The following is a 23445-nucleotide window of genomic DNA, read 5'->3' as shown; positions in this document are numbered from 1 at the left end:
ACAATATGTGAGAAGATTCAGTATTTGAATAATATAGCGAACATATCCCTTGCCAGAAGGCTAAACGTCTTCTTTTAAAATATTAATGGCTTTGCTTCAGAGTAAACAAAACCTTGGGAAATTTTTTGATTTTTCATTCCCAAAGGAAAAAAATTATAGACATTACATTTAATAGTCAACAAAAATAAAACTAAATATAACATGCAGAGAAAACCTACAAATAAATTTGAGGAAATGTTCTAGTATGCTGTCGAATGACAAAGCAAGTAACTTGTAGCCCCACACTGCTTGGGATATAAAACACATAATTAATGTAAATATTTCAGACATTAGAATCAAGGACATTCTGTATGCGCATGCCGAGTGACTAGCTCCACAAGCTCATGGAAAGAGCAGACCTAGCGTGCCCCATCTACAGGCACATCACATGGTCAGGGCAGACCTGGTCATGCTCCATCTCCCACTGGCCCATAGTTTGGTCCAATGAACCATATCCGTGCCTGCATCTGCTTCTGCCAGAATCGTACCCCTCTTAGAAGATGGCACCAGCCTGTGCCCAAGTGCCCAAGTCACACATTAGGAGGTATGTGTCACTTACTTGTTTGGTTGACACTACCACCTGTCACCTCTGTTAAAACTCACCTCAGCTGTCAACCAGACCAGCACCAGGCCCTCTCACTGCTCTTTCTAAATACTCGATTCTTTCCTTGTAAAAGAGTTCCCGTCTAAAAGCTTGGATAATTTCATTCCCTTGCTAGAGCCCCCTGCCTCCGATGACTTCCACAGCACACAGAATAGTGTTTGCATCCCTTTTGGTCCAGTTTTAACTAGATTTGGCCTATGTTTCTGATACCCTCCTTCCCCATTTATATTCTGGACACCACTCCCCTCATTTCTGGGAACACATAACCAGGTCTTAATTCAAATGTTGCCTTTTCATGATCGCTCTTGCTAACACGATGCTATACTTTGCATCTGGATTGGCCCTCCGAGGATAAGGTGTTGAAAGCATCATTTCAAGCCTGGGGTAACTCTGAGGGAGGGCTTTGTAGAGGAACTAAGGGCATAGGGGTGCTATTGAGAATTCTGGGATCCTAACTCCTTTTTCTTTACTCTTCCTTTCCTTCTCCTTCTCTTCTCTCCTTCCCCCTCCCCCCCATCTCCTTCTTGGCTGCCTTCAGAACAGGTTCTTCTAACACGTGCTGCTGTGGTTCCCTACCAGGCCACCTCAGTCCCCAAACAGTCGGGACAAGACGCAATGGGTTGAAACCTCTGAAAAGGCAAAACAAACATTTATTACTTAATAAGTTGTTTGATGTGGGTAGTTTTTGTCACAGTAATGGTAAGATGACTAATACAGCCACCTTTCTCACTCCTATCGCTTGGTTTATCTTGAGCGATGTACTAATAACAGGATGACAGAGCCCCAGTTCTTACGCAGGGATAGATTTTAAAACAGGTGATAGAGAGGAGCTCCATAACTGTGGACAAACGCCGTCCTATTGAGGGCTGGTTCTCCTCAGCCTTACCTGCAGGTTCGGTTCTTATCCCAACAAGGCTCTGGTGTGGAGATTGATGTCTTGGTTCTCAAATTTGTGTAAAAATGCAAAGAATGGCCAGAATAATGATCAAAACAGCAAAGTTGGAAGAGCTTTAGCTTTCCACCCTTAGTACAGAGTCAGGCAGTCCTAGTGTGGCACAAGGATACACAGATGAGTGTGCAGAATAGAAAAGGCTTTTACTTGCAAGGTCACTGCGGTGAAATAAAGTGCCCTGATAAAAGCAACTTTAATAAATTGCCACTAGCCCACAGGTTCTGCGTTTTATCTCCATTTGGGCGATTGCTCCCCCTTCCCTGTTCATGATGCTTTTAGTTACTGTAGAATCTTCTATCATTATATCTTTTGCCCTTAGATACACGACCCATCTCAAGTTGGTTTTCTGTATGTCATGAAGCTGTTCCTTGTGTGGATGTGCAGTTCTGTGACCACCAGGCTTTGCTTTCCTGTTTGAGTTTCTTAGAGCCCTCTGCAAAAGCCATTGATCACCAAGACGATTGGCGATAAATTTCAACTCGGCACAAGTTAGAATTACCTGGGATATGACTGCTGGGGGTTACTTTGTTTAAGTTGAAGCAGCTTAAAGAGAAGGGATTCTTTATCTCACATTTCCAGGTGTTAGTTCATCTTAGTGAAGAAGACTCAACCACAGGAGCATGAGGAAGGAAGCGGTCCCGTGGCATCCATGGTCAGGACCAGGGAGCAATGATATTTTTGCTCAGTTTGCTTTCTCCATCCTTAGACAGGCAGAGTTCCCTGCCAGGGAATGACTTTGCCTCAGTACACCCTAACCAAGATGATACACTAGCATATAGAGAAATAAAAGCAATTAAAAAATATGCTGGTCTTAACAAAAGCTCTTAGTTACTAGACACAACCATCATTTTTAACTACTGGAGCTGTCTTTTTTTTCTTCAAATTTTGTTTAGGATTTCTTATTTAAGAAAACCAATCTGTTTCCTTGTTTTCATATGTTCGTTCTTATATACTTAGACACTTATTTATTTTCTATTTTAAGCAGGACTGTAGGGTTCAGTTCATGTCTACTTCCTCCTGTAGATTGCAGTCATTGGCTGTCTTTCTTCTGGCCCCTTCCTCAGGGATGTATCCTTGCCTCCTGCCTGATCCTCCCTGATAAATTGGCAGAAGGTACTTTTTCCATGCTAACTTGAATATGTATGCCAGGATTTTCAGTTATATATGAGCTCATTTCCCTCCCGTTCATACCCTGCCTTCCCAATCCCTTTCCTTGGTGACTCTCTCTGTCATCCTCTCCCCCTGTCCTTCCTCCCATGCTCCAGGCTGCTAGGCCCTGCCGCTTTTACATCTCGCTCTGACTTCTTCTCTCTTACCATTGCCATCCGATCTTAAATCGTATCCTTATAAAATTCTTACGAATGCCATTACTTATTTCAGGTATTTTCCCCAAGTCCACAATATCACTGTCCTGTCCTGAAGCCTGTTGGGTGTGTCCTTCTCATCGGTAGGGTAATATGCCAACTAGAGCGGTGGCTTCCAAGCCTTCAGGTTAGGTCTGTAGGCTCAGCTCCCACCCTTCCAGGACTCCTGCTTCAGACCTGCTCAGCCCGGAGCTGTCCACAGTTCTGAAACTCTCAATTCCCAACATTTCACACAGGTTTACCCTCTCTCCGGATGGCATGAATCCTCTTCTGGCACACATGACACTCTGGTGGGAAGTGACCCTGAACCGCCAGAGTCTCTTGTCACACAGAACTCCTGGGGCACCTTGTGCCTGGATCACACAGATTTACCCCCTTTCACGAGACCACAAGCTCCCTAAAACAAGAGGTGTGCCTACTTTAGGGGCAAGTTGGGACAACCAGAAACCGCTGTTGACTCATTGATTGAAATTGGTTGGATAAGCAAGTTAGCAAACATAGTAAGCGTAACAATGATTATGCAACAAACATTTGAATATTTTCTACTAGAGATAATCTGTTTGCCATCTTTTATAAGATTTCTGAAAATTTGTGTCTCTATGAATGTGTTATATGGGCATGCCACATGTGTGCAGTTCCTGTCTTGGCAAGAAGATAAAATCTGCTCCCCTGGAGACAGAGTTATATGTAGTTGTGAGCCACCCCATGCGGGTGTGAAGAACTAAACACCTATTCTCTAGAAAAACAACAAGAGCACTTAATGATTGATCAGTCCCTCTCCTCACCACTTTTCTTACAGCATCTTATTTAGTACTATGCGTCAGAATAAGTTTCATGTAAAGTTAGTCATTAGTATTATGTTAATACAGAAATAGTATTATTTTAATACACTTTCATTCTCTGTAGAGACATATTTTCCACAGGTGAAATATTGGCCACATCCTGTAGTCTTTAATTAAGATTTAACAGCTATATTGAAAGTCTCAGTATTTATTGTTTGTTTAAGTTTATCCATTAGTTAATAAAAATTACCGAGTTCCTAGTGTATGCCCAGCACGGATATTCCTGCTCCCATGGCATTTGCATTTTAGTGGGGTAAGACAAACACTAAGTAAATAAACAACTCAGTACTTTGTTTTTCTAATGCTCCACTGACAGAAAAAATGCACAAAAGATCAAGGGAGATAATATTCGTAGACCACAAGGCATCCTATTTTATAATAAAGTATTATGCATATTCATCTGATTACAAACTTTTAGGCTCTATGCTTATATCTTCTATAGCACAAATTGTATGAGTATTAAGAAGTCCACAGTGCAAACCATCTTCCTCAGCAACCTTCTCTTGGAGAATCTAACACCACTGCCAATTTTCTATCAGAAACCTTTTAAAAATTCAATGCCGTGAGACTACAGTGGGAGATCACTCTCCTAAATTGCCAGAGGAAACAGGAAGTGATCTAATCTTTTTGGAAGTAAAAGCTGTCATCATGTATCAAGCTTTAGGATGTAGGCTATGACTTCATAATTATACTTTTGGACTCCAAGGCAAAATAAATCAATGATACAATTTTATGTAATGGGTAGATACCATGATATAATTTTGAGAAACTGTAAACTAGCTCAAGTTTCTATAGATAAACCGTTCATTGCAGAACAGTATGCACACATGATGGAGTATTATACAGTTGTTATTGCTCATCCATGGCTTCCATGCTATCCCAGATCCTACATCAGTTCCTGGGATGCTGTCCACCTCCCTTAGATGTAGTTTCTGTAAGTGAATATGAAGCTATGAGTCACAGTTCAGTATTAGAGCATTTGCTCAGCTGCAGAAAGATAGCCCCCCCCCAGCAACACACACACACACTCCTCTCTCTTTCTCTTTCTCCCTTTCTCTCTCACACACATACACACATGCACACACACCTATACACACATATACACACTCACACACACACTTACACACAGCACACCATCAACAACAGCAGCCAGAAAAGCCTGAGTGCTTTGCAATCAGCCAAGACAAATCCCAAACTTGCCAGCATCAGAATCACCTAGAAAACATCCGCAGAAAGACTGGACTCCACGCTGCTATCTGCAAACTCTAATAGGAGGTGTGGAACCTTGTTCCAGCAGTAATACCTGAACATCCGAGAAACACAGGGCAGATGGACTAGCATCTCATGCAGAGCCAGCAACTGTGGGAGAGATAACTCAGAGTAGTAGAATACAGGTCTAGTGTATGGGGCTTCTGCCCTGGTGACAACACAAGGAAAGATGCAAATCAACAAAGTCCTTGCACATTGAAACGCTTCAAGGAAACTTTTCATTGAGAAGTTTTAATGGAAGCAAAAGTTAAAAGGGAGAGACGGTGAACTCTGTAAGGGAATGTAATTTTCATGTACACTGTTATCTTCTTAGGCAGGTTAAATTTATGGGGATTTTCAGGTGTTCTGGTTGCTATCACACACTTTATCTGAGTGGTTGAGGAAGATAGTTTAACCATTCCTCCTGAGCTGACTTGAACAAATGCGTAAAACCTCAAAACCCTTCTGTGGGCTCACGGGAGAAGTCTGAACACCTCCCGGGCATGCAGCGTAAGTCTTCCCCTCCACCCATGCAGGGCATGCACTTCCCTCCAGGCATGCAGCACACACTCTTCCCCTCCAGGCATGCAGTGCACACTCTTCCCCTCCATGCATGCAGCGCACACTCTTCCCCTCCATGCATGCAGCGCACACTTTCCAGGTCTCTTGTCTTGTCCCCATGTGTGACGGTCCCAGCCCGTGCATTTTAAGGGTCCACATGCTCCACTGTCTTAGAGGATGCTTCTTTCTCCCCCAGAACATTCTCATCTCTGTCTTCTAGAATATTCAGGCTTGCTCTTTCTGTTATGAAACACTGTGTCCTTTAACAAACTTACTCAGAATCCTGGCCATGCATCTGTCCATCACTTACATCCCTCCAGGACTTCTGTTGGTGGTGTCTTTTTCCCTTGTGAAATGACCAGAGGTTGTTTCTCATCTGCCGCCAATCTCAGTTTACCCCTCAGTCCTGTGCTTAGCCCAGTGTACCCACCCAATGGAGGTAACATTTGAAACTGGGGGGGGGGGGAGAGAAGTCCTCACGAGGAATTTTATTGTGGATTTTCATGCATATTGTGTTTAAGAAGCAGGGCTAAATTTCTAAGAAACAGTAAACTGTGGCCACGCATCGTGATAAATATGTCTCTTACTTTCCAAGAGACTGGCATTTTGCTGAACCTCACAGCGGGGTTAATAATACATCCTAAGGTCACTTAAGATTTAAGTGACGGTGCCACTGTGTACTCTCAGCCTGTGTGTTTAACCTGTGTTTTAGAGAACAATGCAACAGCCAAGCATGCTTGCCTCAGATTTCCCAAACAGCCAACTTTACAACCTAAGCTAAAGCACAGATGTAATACTGAATTACGTGCTCTTCTGTGCTCTTAAACCAGAGTAATGCAGGCATCTTATGGTGATCATTTGCTGAAAACAGCAAAAACGGCGGTTGGAAGTAATCTTATAACATGGATAACCAATGTTGGAGGGGACATTTGGATATCACTTGATAAACAATGGTGTTTATAATACTTTTTGTTATTGGGATCAGTTGGCGTCAGTGGTCTGCTCACTAGGAAACCTGCAAAGTATCCCTCATCCCTCCCCACCTGATACCGTCTGTGAGGTTCAATGAATTCAGAGCAAAGCCCCCTGGGAGGGAGGATGAACATCACAGGGGAAAACACAGTAGAGATTCAGCTCTGGGCTTGAGCTTGGTTAGGGACACCAAAGGTGAGTGCTCTTGGTTCTTTCCTGACGCCCGCACTGAGGTGCTACTCAGTGTTTACTGCTGAATAACTGCTGACTCGGAGTTTACTGCTAATGTGCCCAGCCGTGGATCGTTGCATACTTTTCTCAGCAAACATCTTTAACTACATTTCTTTCTCTTTGAATTCACAAGCAAGTTCTCAACTAAAACAATGACCATCCGCTCGTATTTATTTAGATTTATAAGTAACTGTTTATTGATTCTTATTTAATTACCCTCTCTCCTGAGCATCAGAAATAGTCATAGATTGGCAGTTCATGGGGTTTACTGTAAAAAAAAAACTTGGGAGTCAAGGACTTGGCCTCTCTTTTGCAGCGGCTCCACAGCCAGAGTCTCAGAGACAGTGCCATTTACTATTAGTAAAGCAACTGTGAACATTTTATTAGTAACCATGTCGAATATTCGAGTGCCGGCTGCTGGCCCAGGAGGTAATGAGACCGCCACTCAGGCTACCATCTAAGCAAAACCCTGTCACTGAGTCCATCCGTACTCTGTACCAGCTCCCCAGAGCAAGCCTCCAAGAGTTAACACAATGTAACATCATTAAAATGTTAATTGGTACCTCAGTGCCTGTCCGAGAATTGAATTTTTGAGGAGTTAATTACATTTCCCTCTGCGGGCTCAGGAAACTGTTGGTCTCATATTATCTAATTTATTGGACATGTTTTGGTCCTTACAACATTTCCATTAGTCATCCCTAAAACATACATGGGGCAGTGCCTACGACACCTGCTTAATGAGCACTGTCGCCTAGAGGAGGCACAGCCCCAAACTACACGACCATGGGAAACTGAATGACATGGCTTCCGAACCTTGGCACTGTGGGCCAAGTTAGGTCCTATCAGACAGGGTCTCCTGCGGTTGGTGAGAATGTCGGTGCTGACGGACTCCCCCATGAATAGGAATGTCAATGTCCGTGCTTTTCCTCACTGCCAATGTCTCGGCTCCCTGTAACTTCCAAACTTAAAGGAACCTTAGAAACCAACTGTGCTGGAAAACTATTTTAAAAATAAGAACATGCTGCTGCACAGCAAATTCCCTGTGAAGAAAACTTCCAAATTTGTGACTCCATTTGCATTCCCATAAACACAGAGAATCTTTGTGCCTAATATGTGACAAACGGCGGTGTTAGAAGCAGGCATTCTAAGACTCTGGTTATGCATCAGTTCTCATTCTTGTTAGTGCGTTTACAATGGGAAGCGATATAAAGTGTGTACTCCCTCCCCAACAAAGCTGATATTTGAACGCATCTTAACTCATGGTGATGTTGTTTAAAATGATTTAAGTATTTCAATAATAAAAGGATGCCAAGGTGCCACCGCACCGCCTAAAGCAGATTCTGAGATGTAGACGAATGTGCAAAACATCACGGACTTCCCAAGCCTCAGCACCTGAGAAGGGAGAGAAGGAACTGGGGGGGGGGGAGCCATGATGCAGGCTCAACCAAGGCCTGACCCACACTTCTGCAAGCTGTGTGGTGCATGCAAGACAAACTCCTCAGCCAGATGGCAAAACCATCATTGTTTCCCGTGCGTGTGAATTTGGTTATGCATCCAGGTGGACAGACTTAGTGTTGTGGCTAAGCCAGGCAACCAACTCCCTTCCCAAAGGCGAATGAGTCCAGCATGTTTGGTTGTGGCAGCAGATGAACTAGGTGGTGGCAAGCCCCCCAAGTTCAAAACTAAGAATTCGCCATCATCCATCGTAGGACCGTGGGTCACAGCTGTGTAACACGCCAAGTCTCGGGTAGGACAAAAAAGGATGGCAGGTTCATGTTAGCTTTTGGGACAATGACTGTTCCTCCTGTCCTGTCCCCCCCCCCACGCACATATGTGTTTAGGAATGAGTCTCCTTCTGTCAAAGAGAAGGAAGTGATGAGGGTGAGGGTGAGCGGGGGATTGTATCTCTCCGTGACATTGGAACAGAAAGGACAGATGACTCAGAGTTGGTCACCTGACCCAAGCAGTGCAAAGAAAGGGTCTTGAGATGCCCTTGTGTTCTTACAAGCAATCCCTGTCTCACAGGAGCGCTGCTGGGGGCAGAGGGAGTCATAAGTAAAACATGTAACGTAAACACTAAAGCTAACTTCAAGCTTATTGCACAACTGGGACATGATACGGAGCAGTGTGTCCTCTTCCTAGTCCACTGAGAGAGCCTGGACACTTATTGAGGGCACAAATTAGACGACCTCTCTTCGCCTGTGAAGAGTCTTTGTTTGCTGAATGGAATTTGTCAGCTTTGTTTATTGTGCTCTCAACATGCTTAGCACTGAACTTATCTAGAATAAAGGCAGTAATAGGATTACAGAATTCTCAGACCCAGAAGGGACCTTTGAGAGCACAGCCTGTTTCCCTCCTAATTTCAAAACTGAAGCAAGAGGTCTAAGTGGGAAGAGGAAGAGTCCCGGGCTTGGGCACTTTCTTCGGCACTTATGTTCATTGGGAACACTACATAGGCATCCTTCTCAAGCCAGCATCCACAACTTCCCGCAAGTGGCTGGCAACGTTGTTGGCTTTCAGATGAAATACATTCGTTAAATAAATTAATTCACCAAATCTGCCTGCTTGTTTTTGGCAATCTTTCGATAGCTTGAGGCTTTGCAAGACTACTGTGTTTTAGAGGCTTAAATTAAGACTCTTCCATGGAATATGTACGAGAGAAATTGAGATGCTTTAAGGAAGAATGCTTCACTCTACACGTGTCATATTTTTATTTCAGGTAGGAGAAGTGATCACAGGAGGTCAACGGACACCCGTGTCTGTGAAAAGCACCCGGGACCACAGCAAAGAGCAAACAAGCCACAGGTATCATGTTCCGGATTGTCCTCATCTATATGATACTTACTGTTCCCTTCGTTATCACATGCTGGCTAGAATGACTGTAAACATTTAATGTTTGAAAATGCTCAGACCATGCATATTCATATTCATTCCAACTCCCTAGACTCTTCATTTCTAGGGCTCTTGATCTTCAAATCTCCAACCTGTGTCCATGCACGTCCCAACCGCTTGTGAGAAAAGTAGTAAGACCAATAATATCCACGATGATTATTGGCATTTCCTGAACACATGTTTTGTACCCACATTGCACATTAATCTATTCAAGCACCACCTGCCAAGGGGGATTTGAGTGTCCCAAAGACCGTGTAACATGTGGAAACAGTTCATGTCTGTAACATTGCTCTTAATACATCCCTGCATGATTCTCTTGTCACCTGACCTTCTGGGTTCCCTAACTATAAGAGCCTCTATCACTGCCCTCTTCTCCATTTCTCAAGATACTATCCATCCATTCCCAGTATTGCACCGTGTTAGAAACCTCTTCCTTGAGATCCTAGCTCATCTCCTGGAAAGACTGAGGACAAAGCCAATCTCCCCTACACATGCCAGCACCAAAGTTATTTTGTACAAAGCTCTCCTAGTTCCAAGGTTCTGGATAAGACCTCAGTTTCTTTAGCTAACCTACTTCTCATGACTTCCAGACTCTTAACATCCAGATGGCAAAATCTATTTTGGACTGAGGCAAATTTATCTCTGTGCTACAAATGTGCATGCTGGATTACATCATAAAAAATACCTGCACACATGCTGCATTTGTCTTTTGCATCTTAAGGCCTCAGTCATTTCTATAGACAAAGGTGACCAATTAGATCTTGTAGAGATTTTTAAATATGGGATTTGCTTGAACAACAGGTATGGAATTGAATTTCTACTGAAAACCAGTTTGCTGTTTTTAACCTTAGAAAGCCATTCGTATTTCTCAACCTAGTGAATTTTACTACATATTCAAGGTCCTCGGGTATCATGACTTATGTGAGTATTAGTCAGAGTTAACCCCAATATCCTCAAGCCATGTAAACAATCTGAGCTAATTTGCAATTTTGCAAGGAGTTGCAGAATAGGAAGGCAAACCACTGTAGTTTGGAGGTCATTACCAGACCCCAGGAAGACTGTCATTACTCTGATTAGATTTGGCAGATGGAGAAGTCTTAGCAAAGTATGTCACAAAGCATTTCTTTCTCAGTTTCACTGTGGAGAAAGTTCGCCTCCCAGCCCCACATCCCGGGCTTGTGTGGAGGTTGTTTGTGGATCTCTGTCGTCTCTGACAAACTTGAGCGTCCACCTGAGCTCTTCTTTGCGTCATCCCCTCTGGTCTGCGCAACCGCATTAACTAAAGTTGTCTGTTAAAGGTGCACCTCGGGGTTGAGTCTGGGTGGGCTGTGAGTCTCTCCAGAAGAGGGACAGCAATGCAGGAGGAATCTGGGAGGGCTGGACAAGGCCTCCACCTTCTCCTAACTGGAGCAATCCGTTTCTCAAGCTGTGTAGATGGAACAGGTAGAGGAAGAAGAAGGGATGGTTTGTCGAACACCTGATGAACAAGTGTGACTCCTTTTTAAGGTTTATTTATTTTATGAATATGGTGCTCTACTTACATAGAGAGACAACATGCAGGAAGAGGGCACCAAATCCCATTACAGATGGTTGTGAGCCACCATGTGGTTGCTGGCAATTGAACTCAGGACATCTGGAAGAGCAGCCAATGCTCTTAACCTCTGAGCCATCTCTCCAGCCCCCAAATGTGACTCTTGACACTGCGATGCAAAGCAAAATGTTCAGGCTCCTCAAAAGTGGAAGTGTTCATGAATGCAGGTGCTGAGACCATTGACAAAACAAACTACCTTTCCTCATCAACGCAGCGTGTCATGAAAGAAGCCTTTCCTACTGAGACACAGAGAAGCTGAATCCACGGAGATCACAGAATGAGTGGGAGGTGGCTCCAGAACTTTGGCCTTTGACATTAGTCTGCTTATTGCACTAGTGAGAACAACATCCCGAGTTGAAACAACCATGTTTTTATGGCTGATGCTTCTTTTGCTTTGCTCTCCGAGTCTTACCCTGCCCCTGTGCTAGAGTTTTGTCGTCTTGCCTTTCGTGTTTAGGTGTTCTCTACCTGGAATTAAGTTTCGTTTAAGGTGTGATTCTTTTCCACTTCCACCATCTCTAAAAAGTTGGTCATCAAGGCCCCTGTGTCACGAATCATGCATGTGAATGTGAAGGCCTGGATTCTGTTTCTGGATTGTGTCTGTTCCCCTTCCTTGATTTCCATAGCTTTATAGTAAGTCATTATAACTCGCATGAAAAGTCGTCCCACCTTCTTGAAGAGGCGTTTGGCTATTCTTGTGTCTTTATAGGCCTACATTAATTTTAGAATGAACTTGCCTGGCTCCACATGCAAATTACATCCATCCTTTTTTCCAAACACTACTTTGAAAAACCAGAAGCAGGATAACTTTATAAACAGGTGAGGTTTATGTAGCTCCCAGTTCTGAAAGTTCATGGTCTGTCTGATAATGGCCTCCCAGGTATGGGACTTTGCATCTGAGGTACATGTGTCAGGAGCAATCACATCACCCATCAGGAGGATAGACGGGAAATCAGAGCGCAAGTTCAATTCAGTCTTCACATAAGTACCTGATCTCGGAATGACTAAGTTCAAGGAGTGCTGTATCCCTTTTTAAAGGCAACAATCTGGATGGCCTCAGAAGGATGAGGGAGGGAAGGAGGTGTCAGGTAACACAGTGTGATGATGTACAGGTATGAAAACATCACAGGGAAACCATGACTCAGTGCGCCAACTACAACCTTAGTTCCACAAAGTGAAACCCATGACTCAGTGCGCCAACTACAACCTTAGTTCCACAAAGCGAAACCATGACTCAGTGTGCCAACTACAACCTTAGTTCCACAAAGCGCCGGTGCCCTTCCTTTCCTCTGTGTCTCTCACGGGTCACCCATCTGTCATGCCCGTCTTGGTTTTTCGACAGCATTTGTGGTGCCAACACCGAAGATCTTGCCAAGCAGCCTGCGGCACAGCAGCTGAGTGTGTGCTGTCTGTGCCTTCTTCCTCAGATTGCGGGCACAAGTCATGTTTTATCTCTAAGTTCCTAGCACCGATCACAGCACAAGGTACCTGAGAGAGGTGTGGTGAAAAGCCACACTGAACTCAATGACCAACTCTTACCCTTGGAGCAATGTCCTTGCCCTCTGCCAATGACCAACTCTTACCCTTGGAGCAATGTCCTTGACCTCTGCCATCTTTTCCGCACGGGTCGCACCCTCACCAACTCTCTGCTGAGTTCCTGGGGCTCCTTTCTCTCTTTGACTTCCATGAACTAAGTTGTTCTGGACAGCATCCATATGTATGTTGTCGCCAATCCAGCATTTAAGGTGAGAACACTGAGCCATAATGGCTGGGTCACTCCAGAACACACAGTTAGTGGGCAATTACCAGGGATGACCAGCAAGGCAGTGAGATGGAAGGGCGCATCCAAGTCCAAGGATGAAAAAGCTACCGCATGTGTTGTACTTGGCGCCTTCTTTTCTCCCAGTGACATATGTGTGGTGCTGATGTCATAAACCCAGACTAGCTCCCCAACCTCGGTTGTTTATGTCTGAGGCTTTGACTGACATCCTCCTGTTCTGCTGCTCCAGAAGGGCCGGTGGCAGAAGGTATCTGAGGATTCAGAGGGAGTAACAAAAGCTATGTCTGAGGACAGTGTCTGGCATCTCCACGAGGACCCCAGGCTCAATGGTTTGCTAGGATACAGGACTCAGCGCAGTCGTACTTGTGGCTGTTGTTTATTACAGAAACAAAACAAAACAGAACCCCATTAAGAAAATTCAGCCAAGGGCAAGTCTGAAGATAACTAGGGCCATGCTCTTAAGGGTCATTTCCTCTAGAGTGACACGAGACACTTAATTTCTGCAGCAGCGAGAGAAGCACCATCATGGTGCATTAGGCAGGCTCATTAGAGGCTTGGTACTTGGGGTTCTCACTGGGGGCGAGAGCATGCCAAAATTCTACTCCCATGCTGCTTGCATATGCTGCTGGGTCAGGGAGCATCCTTCCTTCAGAGTTTCCTGTTGCTATAGAGACGGAGTGTAGTCAAGCCTTCGCCTCGCAGGCCTTTTTACCTACAGTCAGAGGAGATAGTGTGCCCAGGTCTCGTCCTCCTACACTGATCGTTTATCTGAGTCCCCGTTTCCTCATCATCTGACCCTATCTCAGTCACTTCTTCAGTGAGGGCACAGTCCATTCTGGTCTCTTCTCTTTTCCTGTAGCATACAGAGTTCATTTACAATAAACAAGCCAGACTACAGAATGTACTGTTTTATAGTCTCTTTAGTCTTAGTGTTCTCCCTCAGCAAGTCCATGTGCATTACTCAAATCACTGAGAGGAATTCATTCAAATGCCTTAAAGGGCCGAGCAGAGGCCAGGAATGAGGAGGGGGGATTTCAAGAAGAACAGAGTGTTTCTGCTTCCCCAAGAGAACAGACTCTCTTCTGCTCAGCAGACGGCATCTGCTGGGTGCATTTCACCTGAGGACATCACTTTGTAACTCCTCCAAAATCCAGAGACAGTTTCTCACTCTCTCCAGTGAAGGATAATACCCTTTCACTTATAGAATAAACATTTATTCAATATGCTGTATGTCAAGGAAAAAGTAAACAGCAAAAAATCTCTGCCTTGAAGATGCCAGCATTCTAACAGAACAGTATGATAGACTTCTACGATGTTGTAACAAATTCTGTGTTTGTGCATTATACTGCACTGTGAGTCGTTGCCGGAATTCTATCATTTCATACAGACCAAGGTGTCCTCAGTTTATTCTGTTGTACCGGGAATATAGAGGTATTGGACATGTGTCTGTTGAATGAACAAATGAGCGAATGGTGTAGTGGTTGCAAATGGTGTGTCTAGGTACTGGAAGAATCGCTGGGAAGGCTAGGGAAGTGTAGATCACTGGTCCTGAGTCCACGTGGGAGGAACAAAGCCTGCTGTGAAAACAGCACAGGGATGTCACCATGCACAGGGATGTAACCATGCACAGGGATGTAACCATGCACAGGGATGTCACCATGCACAGGGATGTCACCATGCACAGGGATGTCACCATGCATAGGGATGTCACCATGCATAGGGATGTCACCATGCACAGGGATGTCACCATGCACAGGGATGTCACCATGCACACAGCTCCTCTGCGAGCTCAACACCGAGGCTCTTCAGCAATGGAGCTTCCTGCTGGTCCTTTGCGGTTGTACCGCCTCTGAGACTACTGGGCATGGGCAATTGGAGCAGATGCTTCTGAGCAGAAGCTGTGGACTGAGCCTTCTTACACAAGTCCCTGAACTTGTTGTCTAAACATACCCACCAGAGTCGAGCCCAGGCAGGTCCAGTCTGGGATTATACTTGGCCAGTGTCCTATTGATTCTGTCTTTGTCACTTGGCTCATTGGATCATCTTAATATTTGATGTAAGAGAGTTCCCCAAGTTCCTCATCTCCTGCTGCCAGTATAGCAGCACAGCTCTGTTTGACATTTTATTTCTCCATGGACTAAAATCTTATTTCTAGAATTCTCTGTAAGCATTGAAGCAATGGACAGTCTTTTCTTTACTCTATGGAAGCAGTTCTCAGCCTGTGGATTTTGACCCCTAGGGGTCAAACAACCCTTTCACAGGAGTCCTATATCAGATATCCGGCACATCAGATATTATATTATGATTCATAGCAATAGCAAAATTACAGTTATGAAGTATCAACGAAAATAATTTTATGGTCTGGTGTCACCACAACATGAGGGACTGTAGTAAAGCCATAGCATTAGGAAGGTTGAGAATCACTGACCTATGCCCTATAGACAGCACTTGCCAAATATTCACTGAGTAAATGAGTTCTATTTCTTTGAAGCTTAATTTTAAAGGATCTAATATTAATATTTGTCCCCCTTTGTCTTTTTTCTGTTGTAGAAGAAAGCAGACAGAAAGGTTAGAAGTCGATCCCAGCAAGCATTCCTTCCCTGATGTGACTACTATAGTTCAGGAGAGAAAACGGAAACCTAAAAGAATGGACTCTCAACCCCAAACTGCACCCTGTGAGGAAGATCCCGACTTTGGTGACCACCCAGAAGTGCCTCCGCTAATTTGAAACCTGAGGCTCTGCGGTCATTGACTGCGACCCAGTCGTCCCGTGTCAACAATGGATGTGTCACTCACGGGGCAAACATAGTTCATTATCATTTTCTCTGGTGTTGTATTTCCTACTTTGCATAGTAATATTCTTAAGTGAGTTAAAATTAAATTGCATGCTTTAAATGTGCTATGACTTATCGCTCATCTATAATTAAGGTTAGCTATTGAAAATATGCAGTAATGTAATAGAACTATGACATTCAACATTAGGAATGAATCACTTAGTGCTTGGTTATGCAGCAGATTGTGTCATACGGAAAAGGGCTTGAGAAAACGGGTCAGACTGAGGTGGTAAAACTGCAGTCTCAGGCCCAACTAGCATGCTTTGACACGATTTTAAACAGTGTTTCCATTTATCTTCCCGTGTGTCTGCTTTCTTGAGTAGCATGATACCGAGGCGAGAATACGAATTTTGACCTCGGACCCTGTGTTTGTATTCCTGCTGAGTCGCTGCTTGAAGACTTCCAGCTGGTCCTTGCCCTCGAGGGCAGGGTGACTTCATCTCTACTAGGCAGACAGTGATGCTTTCCTCATAGGCTGGTCTCTAAGCAGGCTGTGTAACTCATCCCGTACAGGGCCATCCTAGCATCTCCTGGCTTGCTCACTCCCCTCTCTCCCTTCTTCAGCTTCTTCCCCAGGTTTCCCCTCCTAGTCTAATTCCTGCTTCATCTCTTGGCATGTCTGCCATCGCTTCTTTATTAAAATAACTACTAAGTCAATATTCCACATCCATGCTAGCAACAGTGACCATGGTACCCTGTGATCTTGGTGTCACAGCATCAGATCAGGCTTTCTCAAATGCTTCTCCAGTGGATGCTCACTGAGGAATCATCAGGTGTTCGAATGATTCATGAGGTTCAGTGCAGTGGTTTGGTTGTAGTTGGAATGTGTTGCCTTAAAGGTTCATGCACTAAGAACTTGGTTCTTTGGGTGTTGGTATAGGAAAAAGGTAGAACCTTTGGGAAATGCAGCTTTGCAGGAGGTCTTTAGGTCTGTGGGAGCAAGGCCTTTGGAAGGCAATGCTGGAAGCTTCCTCTGTGTCACCTCACGAATGAGAAGATTCAAGGTTCGGGATAACCAAGGAAAGATCTCTGTGTCAGAGAGAGTGGAGTGAGTGGGGGAGAGGAGAGAGGAGGAGAGAGATTGGGAGAGAGGGGGGAAGGGGGAGGAGAGAGGCAGAGAGCATCAGCATTCATGAAAAAGACACTAGGAGATCTGAGTGGCATCGGAGATGCTACTGCATTCACTACTTTTTGCATCTCTGTAACCAAATACTTGATACGCATCCTAAGGGTCATGGTTGGAGGAGTTACAGCCCATCCTGGTGTGGAAGACAAATCAGCAGGTGGCTCTCTCTTGGCAGGCCAGTGGCAACTGCCTTCCTGGATTTCAGTGGGACAGGAGAGAAAGAGTAACATTGAAACTCAGTGGGGTTTCCCCTTTTCCCTTGTTTATCTGTTTTGGGATTCCAGCCTACAGATGGTGCCACCCACGTTCAGGACAGAGCTTCCATTATCAGTGAGTCTCCTATGGGATATCACCGTAGACACACCTAAAGGTATGCCTCATGAACGCTCTGGGTGTTTCTTTTCTTAAGATTTATTTTTATTTATGTGTGTGCACTCAAGGAGATCAAAAGCGGGCATCAGACCTCCTAGAGATTGAGTTACAGGTAGTGGTAAGTTACACAGACTTGGGATCTCTACGAGGTGGTGGTAGTTTGAATGAGATGCTTCCCATAAGGCTGGGACATTTGAATGCTTGGTACCCAGATGGCGATTGTTTGGTGAGGATGATAGGACATGGCCTTACTGGAGGAAGTTCGTCACTGTTCTCCTGGGTTTCTGTCTGTTTCCTGTTTGCATTCTGAGATTTGAAGTCTCGGCTGCCACTACAGCTTCCTGCTGCTCTGCCAATACTTCCTCTTGTCCCTCTACAACTGTAAGGCAGTTTCTTCTATAAGTTGTCTTGGCCATGGCGTTGTTATCACCTCAAAAGAGATGTGACGAGTACAGAGGCCAGCAAGGGCTCTTAACAACTGAGCTATCTCTGTAGTCCCTGCTGTAGGTATTTCTTAATCCAATCATTGTGACCATGGAATTTATCACCACAACTGTGCAGCAAAAATTAGGAAATGACCCTGTCACCAGGTGGATTTTTTTGTTGATGAGAGTTTTCTTGTCCTGCCATGTTCCACTGCTTCAGGCCCAAATGAACACACATAGGCTTATATTAATTGTTAAACTGTTAGTTTATGGCTAGGGCTTCTCATTGGATAGCTCTATCTTAATTATTAACCCATTTCTTTAAATCTATGTACTTATACGGGATCTTGGCTTACTGGAGAATGCCTGGACCTGTATCTCCTTTGGCGGCTACATGTCATCTTCTCTGGAGAGTTCTCTCCACCTACCTTTCCCAGAATCCACCTCATCTCCTAGTCTTGCCTATCGTCCTGCCTCGTTAGTCAAAAAGTGTTTTGCTCATCAACCAATAAGAGAAACATACATACAGGAGGACATCCCCTATCACCTCCTCTATTTTGTCTAAATGGGAGCAGAAGCTACAGCTATGAGGTAAGTCAGGACACCAGGTGACAGCAGATTAGCTGTGCTAGTCATGTAACTCTTGCAGTCCTTGAATCAAGTGGCTGATATGGGGTACAGACTTTGGTGAGATTGTGTGTTTATGTCTTTTCTGATGCTGTTACAATCACGATAACCAAAAACTTGGGGGAAAGGGACTTATTTGGTCTACACTTCATGGTTACAGTCCATCACAGGGCAAGAATTCAAGGTAGGAATTGGGAGACAGGAACAATGGAGGGATGAGTTTTGCTGTTTTTCATTTACAGGTTCATTTAGCTAGCTTTCTTAGACAGTCCAGGACCACCTGACTAGAGATGGGGTCCCACACCATTGACTGGACCCCTAATTGAGTCAATAATCAAGAAAATCCCTCTCAGAGATGCCTCCAGGGCAGTCTTATCCAGGTGTTTCCTCAGTCACCGTTTTCCTCTCAGTAACTGTAGGTTTGTGTCAAGTTAGCAATCAAAGCTAGTGAGGAAACCCTACTCCCTGTCAACTCGACACACAAACATACCACGTTAGGCTCTAAGTGTTCCCTCTTTGTACACAGTATCTCATGTTACTATAATAATGTACATCACAGTACAACGTCTTAAAGTCAACTGTTTCTTTAAGAAACCAAACTTACTTAACTGTGGTGACTCCAGTACAATAAAAACTTACACTCTTTCATCTTTAAAAGGAAAAATTTAGGCATAACATGTCAGATCAAAGTGAAATTAAAAGCCAACAGTGAAAATCCAAATTCTGTAGCTCGATGTCTGACATCTGGGACTCACTGAGACCTGAGCTACTGAGTGCTTGGGCAGGGTCCTTCTGCTCTGCAACCCACAGCACATATGCATTCAGCTTGCATTCATTGCAAGCTTGGACGGGCTCCACTTCATACCTGCCTGTGTCATTGGGAGCCATCCCACCCCGTTGTTCACATCCCCTCCATCCTGGGGGCCCCCACTGAAACTGGGGCTCCATCTGTGCTACAGGCCTCCCCATGTGGATTCTAATCCCACTACACAGGGCAAAGTCTCATCTTCTCTCCATGACCCCTTAAGTCTTGCAACTCTCATACCTTTAAAACCAGGACCGTGTGGGAGACTCTTCTCCACTCCCAAGTTGAGCGGCCAGCATGACTGGCAGTTTTGGCTGCCCTGGCCCACAGCATCTGCGCACTCATCCTGAGGACAGTCCTTGCCTGTTGTTGAAGTGGAACACAGAGGGCTTCACCTCTTATTAATCACAACTTATTCTTCTATAGTACCTGACCATCAATCAGTGCTTTCTTCCTAAAAGAATAAAAATATCACTCAAATGGTCCCCGTAGTCTCTCGGCTTCCCTCTGTAATCTCAAAAGCCGGGCCTCCATTGTCTGCCTTCCCTCAGAATTCTTCTCTTGGAAACTCTCACAATAGTTCATTAAGCTGGGAACACTCAGTGGCTCTTCTACCACAAAGTTCTAAACACTTTGAGAACCCTCCAACAAAACCATATGGCGAGATTCATTATAGCAACGCCCTACCCTGGTACCAATCTCTGTTCTCTTTTGTTTCCTGTTGCTGTAATAAACACCGTGACCAAAAGCAACTTTGGAAAGAAGGGGTGTGTTTGGCTTCTGCTTCCAGGTTATAATCTATCCTAGAGGAGAGTCAGGGTGAGAGTGCAAGGCAGGAAGTGAGAGGCAGGAGCCATGAAGAATTCTGCTTACTTGCACGTGCACTCACTCTTTACCTGTCTTTCTTACACAGTCAGGGACAACTGCCTAGGGATGGTTGTGCTCAAGGGAACTGGGCCCTCTTAGGTCTTTTTTTCTCTCTTCCTTTTTTTTTATTTAAGTAAGAAACAAGTTTGTTTCACATGTCAATCTCAGCTCCCTCTCCCTTCCCTCCTCCCCATTCCTCCCCACCAGGCCCCCCAATACCCCACCCAATCTCCACTCCAATCCCCAGGGAGAATGAGACCCTCCATGGTAGATCTCCAGAGTCTGACACTCACATTCAGGGGGGGTCCACAATGCCATCAGTTTGGGGTCCAAGAGCTCCCCTTGTTCAGGTCAACTGTTTCTGTGGGTCTTTTAATAAAGACAGTCTCTCACAGATACGCTCACTGTCCAACCTAATCTAGGCAGTTCCTCAGCAAAGGCCTACCCCTTAGATGACCCTATGCTATTTAAAGTTGATAAGGAAAGCTAACTAGGCAGTTCCTACCTCTTAGATGACCCTAGACTGTGTAATGTTAATAAGGAAAGCTAACTAGGAGAGATAGTAACTCATTCTTCATGTCAGGTCAGAATTGCAAAAGAAATCCTCATTGTCATTGCCCATATCATTGAGGGTCATCTTTATATGGTGTCATCTTGAGAGGGAGCCTACTGTTGGAGATGCTGATGCTCTGGAGACCTGAAAACAAGGGATAATGACAACGTGGAGTACCCAGGTACATTTGGCCACAGTATCTCAGAGAGTCTTGGAACATCCTGTCTTATTTTCTTGGTGGCAGGTACACATAAGTAGCATTGGTACAAAGGACCCACAGAGGGTGTCTCTGCGTAGTGAACCTGGCCTGAAGATTGCCGAGTAGCTCTGAGACTTGACCAATGGTTTTTCAGCCTCCAGAACTTCCTACCTGTCATACATAATTTGCCAGCCAAGAATGAGGACTCCACCAGAAAGACTTTCCAACAGGAATGTGCAATGATATTTTATTTGCAGAGAAGACAAAATGTGTAAATCAGTGTTGAGTCAAGAAAATTGTGCCTCTCTAGGTTTGATGGAAATAGGGGGCTGGGATGCAGTCGAACCTAGTTATGAGGGGATCTGGAAGGGAGGTGGAGAATGAAGAGAGAAGCACAGTTGCAGATGGATGGCCAGAACTGGGGGTAGGGAGGCCTGTAGAAACCACCCTTCTACTGAAAGGTAGACAGTGTTGAGTTGCTGTGTTGTAGACTCATGACCGAGTTCCCTCGGCAGATTTCCAGCTGGAGCTTCTCTTGTTTTCACACATCATCACATGTTCATGACTTGCATTGATGGTTTCTGTCTTCTACTACCTGTTACCTTATCTTTTTCTGAGCAGACATTTCATCTGCTACTAGTTCCTGCTCTGGGGAAATATACAGCCTTCATTTTCACAATCCTGCACTAGTAACACACACACACACACACACACACAGAGAGAGAGAGAGAGAGAGAGAGAGAGAGAGAGAGAGAGAGAGAGAGAGAGAAGAGGAGAGAGCGTTTGGTTACCCATGTACTGGTTCCATAGAGAATCCCTGAGAACTTATCTCATTTTAGCTAGAATCCTCCAGTCTCAAGCCATCCTTCAGGTAGCAATACTCCATTGTCCTAGGATCATAGTCAGTCTGTCAGCTTCGCTATTGCTTGCTGGTTGGCTGGCACAAGGATGCCAAATGGCAAATTGCTTCCACATCTAGTGAGGAGTCAGAATTATACTCACAGAAGGATGCTGTATTTTCTTCGAAACCAGCCAAGTCAGTATAGCTTTCAAACATAGGCACAATGATGAGGGGAATCTCTCCATTTTGACCTCTTGGTACCAGACCTATATATACATCTGGCACTGGCATTAAATTATCAAACGGCCAGCTACATCCTTGTTGTATCACTTCTGTCAAACCAGAATGACAAAGAGCACAGCAGCTCCACAGACTATCATGATGTCATTCCATCAGCAGACTTCATTTAAGGCAACTTGGATTTCCTGATCTAAGCAGCATCCCATAGAATGTTAGGCAGTGAAGATGCTATTTGTAATTTAAATCTCCAGATGGTGGGTTCAGGGGAAACTCTGAACAGAAGGAAAGTCCACTCATTCAGACTGAGGGAATCTTCCAGGGAGACACAGGGCCTGCCACCCGGACAGAAGCCTGCCAAGGCAATGAGTTAGGTGTCCCCCTGAATTAGTTACTTTTCTGTTGTTGCGATAGATAAGTTCACTTGGGCTTACAGAGTCCATAACGGTGGGGGAGTCATGGCAACATGATGGGGGACGTCCTTCTGTAGATACACTTCTCTTATTGGTTGATAAATAAAACACTGATTGGCCAGTAGACAGGCAGAAAGTATAGACGGGGATACCAGACAAGGAGAATTCTGGGGAGAGGAGGCAGAGAGAAGCCACGAGAGAGACACCATGTAGCTGTTTTGGAAGATAGAACACCAGACGTTCTCCAGTAAAGATAAGACCATGTAGAAATACATAGATTAGTAGTTATGGGCTAATAATTAAGAGAGAGCTATCCAATAAGAAGCCTGAGCCATCAGTCAAACAGTTTCTAATTAATATAAGCCTCTGTGTATTTGTTTGGAACTAAGGCCAGTGGGACCAGGCAGAACAGAGTCTCTGTCTACAATCACATCTTCAGACACAAACAGGATGCAAACATAGGGAAGCAACTGGGAACGGGTCAAAGCTCCAGATACCGAAAGCCCAGCTCCACTAATGTCCTTCCTTCTGCAAGGCTGGCAGCACCCCTTAAAAGTTTTATTCACTCATCAACTAGCACAGCCAACCAAAGACGTGAGCCTATGAAGTAGATCTCTTATTCAAACCACGACATCCCCTGGCACCTTCAAGAAACCTTAGAATAGAATGGGCTCCATATTTCCTCCTGCTGCTGCCATGTTGGTCACAGTGGAAATGCAGTGGAATCTACCTAAGTCTACACCCAATACCAAGACGTACCACCTCACTGAGAAAAGAAGATGACATTCTTAGATTCTGGAGATGATGCATGTAATGACCAGTGAGTGTCACACCCAGGACTCAGGTCCCAACACATTTCCTCTCCTCTTCCATTTCTCTTGTCTTCTTGGTATTTTGCTTCCTGAAGCCACTTTTGCTGATGTCTCTCCCATCCATTGGCACTGACAGAGAAAGAAGGCCTTCTGTCCTCATCCTCCCTACATCCAGGGGAAAGTCACACTATGTGTACCACACCCCATTCCCTACCAGCACGCTAGGGAGGAAACTTGGTGTCCTGGGTTCCTCCCTAG

At 44.7% G+C, this 23445-nt stretch overlaps 1 protein-coding gene and 1 long non-coding RNA gene across 3 annotated transcripts in view; one reads left to right on the top strand and one right to left on the bottom strand.

The window, feature by feature from the left end:
- The window catches only part of Dnaaf11 (dynein axonemal assembly factor 11), an 86394-nt gene extending 70423 nt beyond the window's left edge, over positions 1-15971 (top strand). The window contains exons 11-12 of the mRNA XM_005078701.4: positions 9533-9618; positions 15627-15971. Of these exons, the coding sequence (XP_005078758.3) occupies positions 9533-9618; positions 15627-15804 (264 nt within the window). The 3' untranslated portion in view covers positions 15805-15971. The remainder of the gene's footprint in view (positions 1-9532; positions 9619-15626) is intronic.
- The window catches only part of LOC106021822, a 42943-nt gene that overhangs the window by 5048 nt on the left and 14450 nt on the right, over positions 1-23445 (bottom strand). The window contains exons 4-5 of one of the 2 annotated variants that reach the window (XR_001196977.3): positions 19506-19628; positions 9508-13445 (exon numbers count right to left, since the gene is read on the bottom strand). The exons of the other annotated variant lie outside the window; for it this stretch is intronic. This is a non-coding gene — a long non-coding RNA (uncharacterized LOC106021822). Of the gene's footprint in view, positions 1-9507; positions 13446-19505; positions 19629-23445 lie in introns of those variants that run through there. 2 annotated transcript variants of the gene reach the window in all.

This window comes from Mesocricetus auratus, unplaced genomic scaffold (assembly GCF_017639785.1).
Source record: "Mesocricetus auratus isolate SY011 unplaced genomic scaffold, BCM_Maur_2.0 Super-Scaffold_100023, whole genome shotgun sequence".
Classification (NCBI taxonomy): domain Eukaryota; kingdom Metazoa; phylum Chordata; class Mammalia; order Rodentia; family Cricetidae; genus Mesocricetus; species Mesocricetus auratus.
This window is presented reverse-complemented; position numbering and strand designations above follow the sequence as displayed.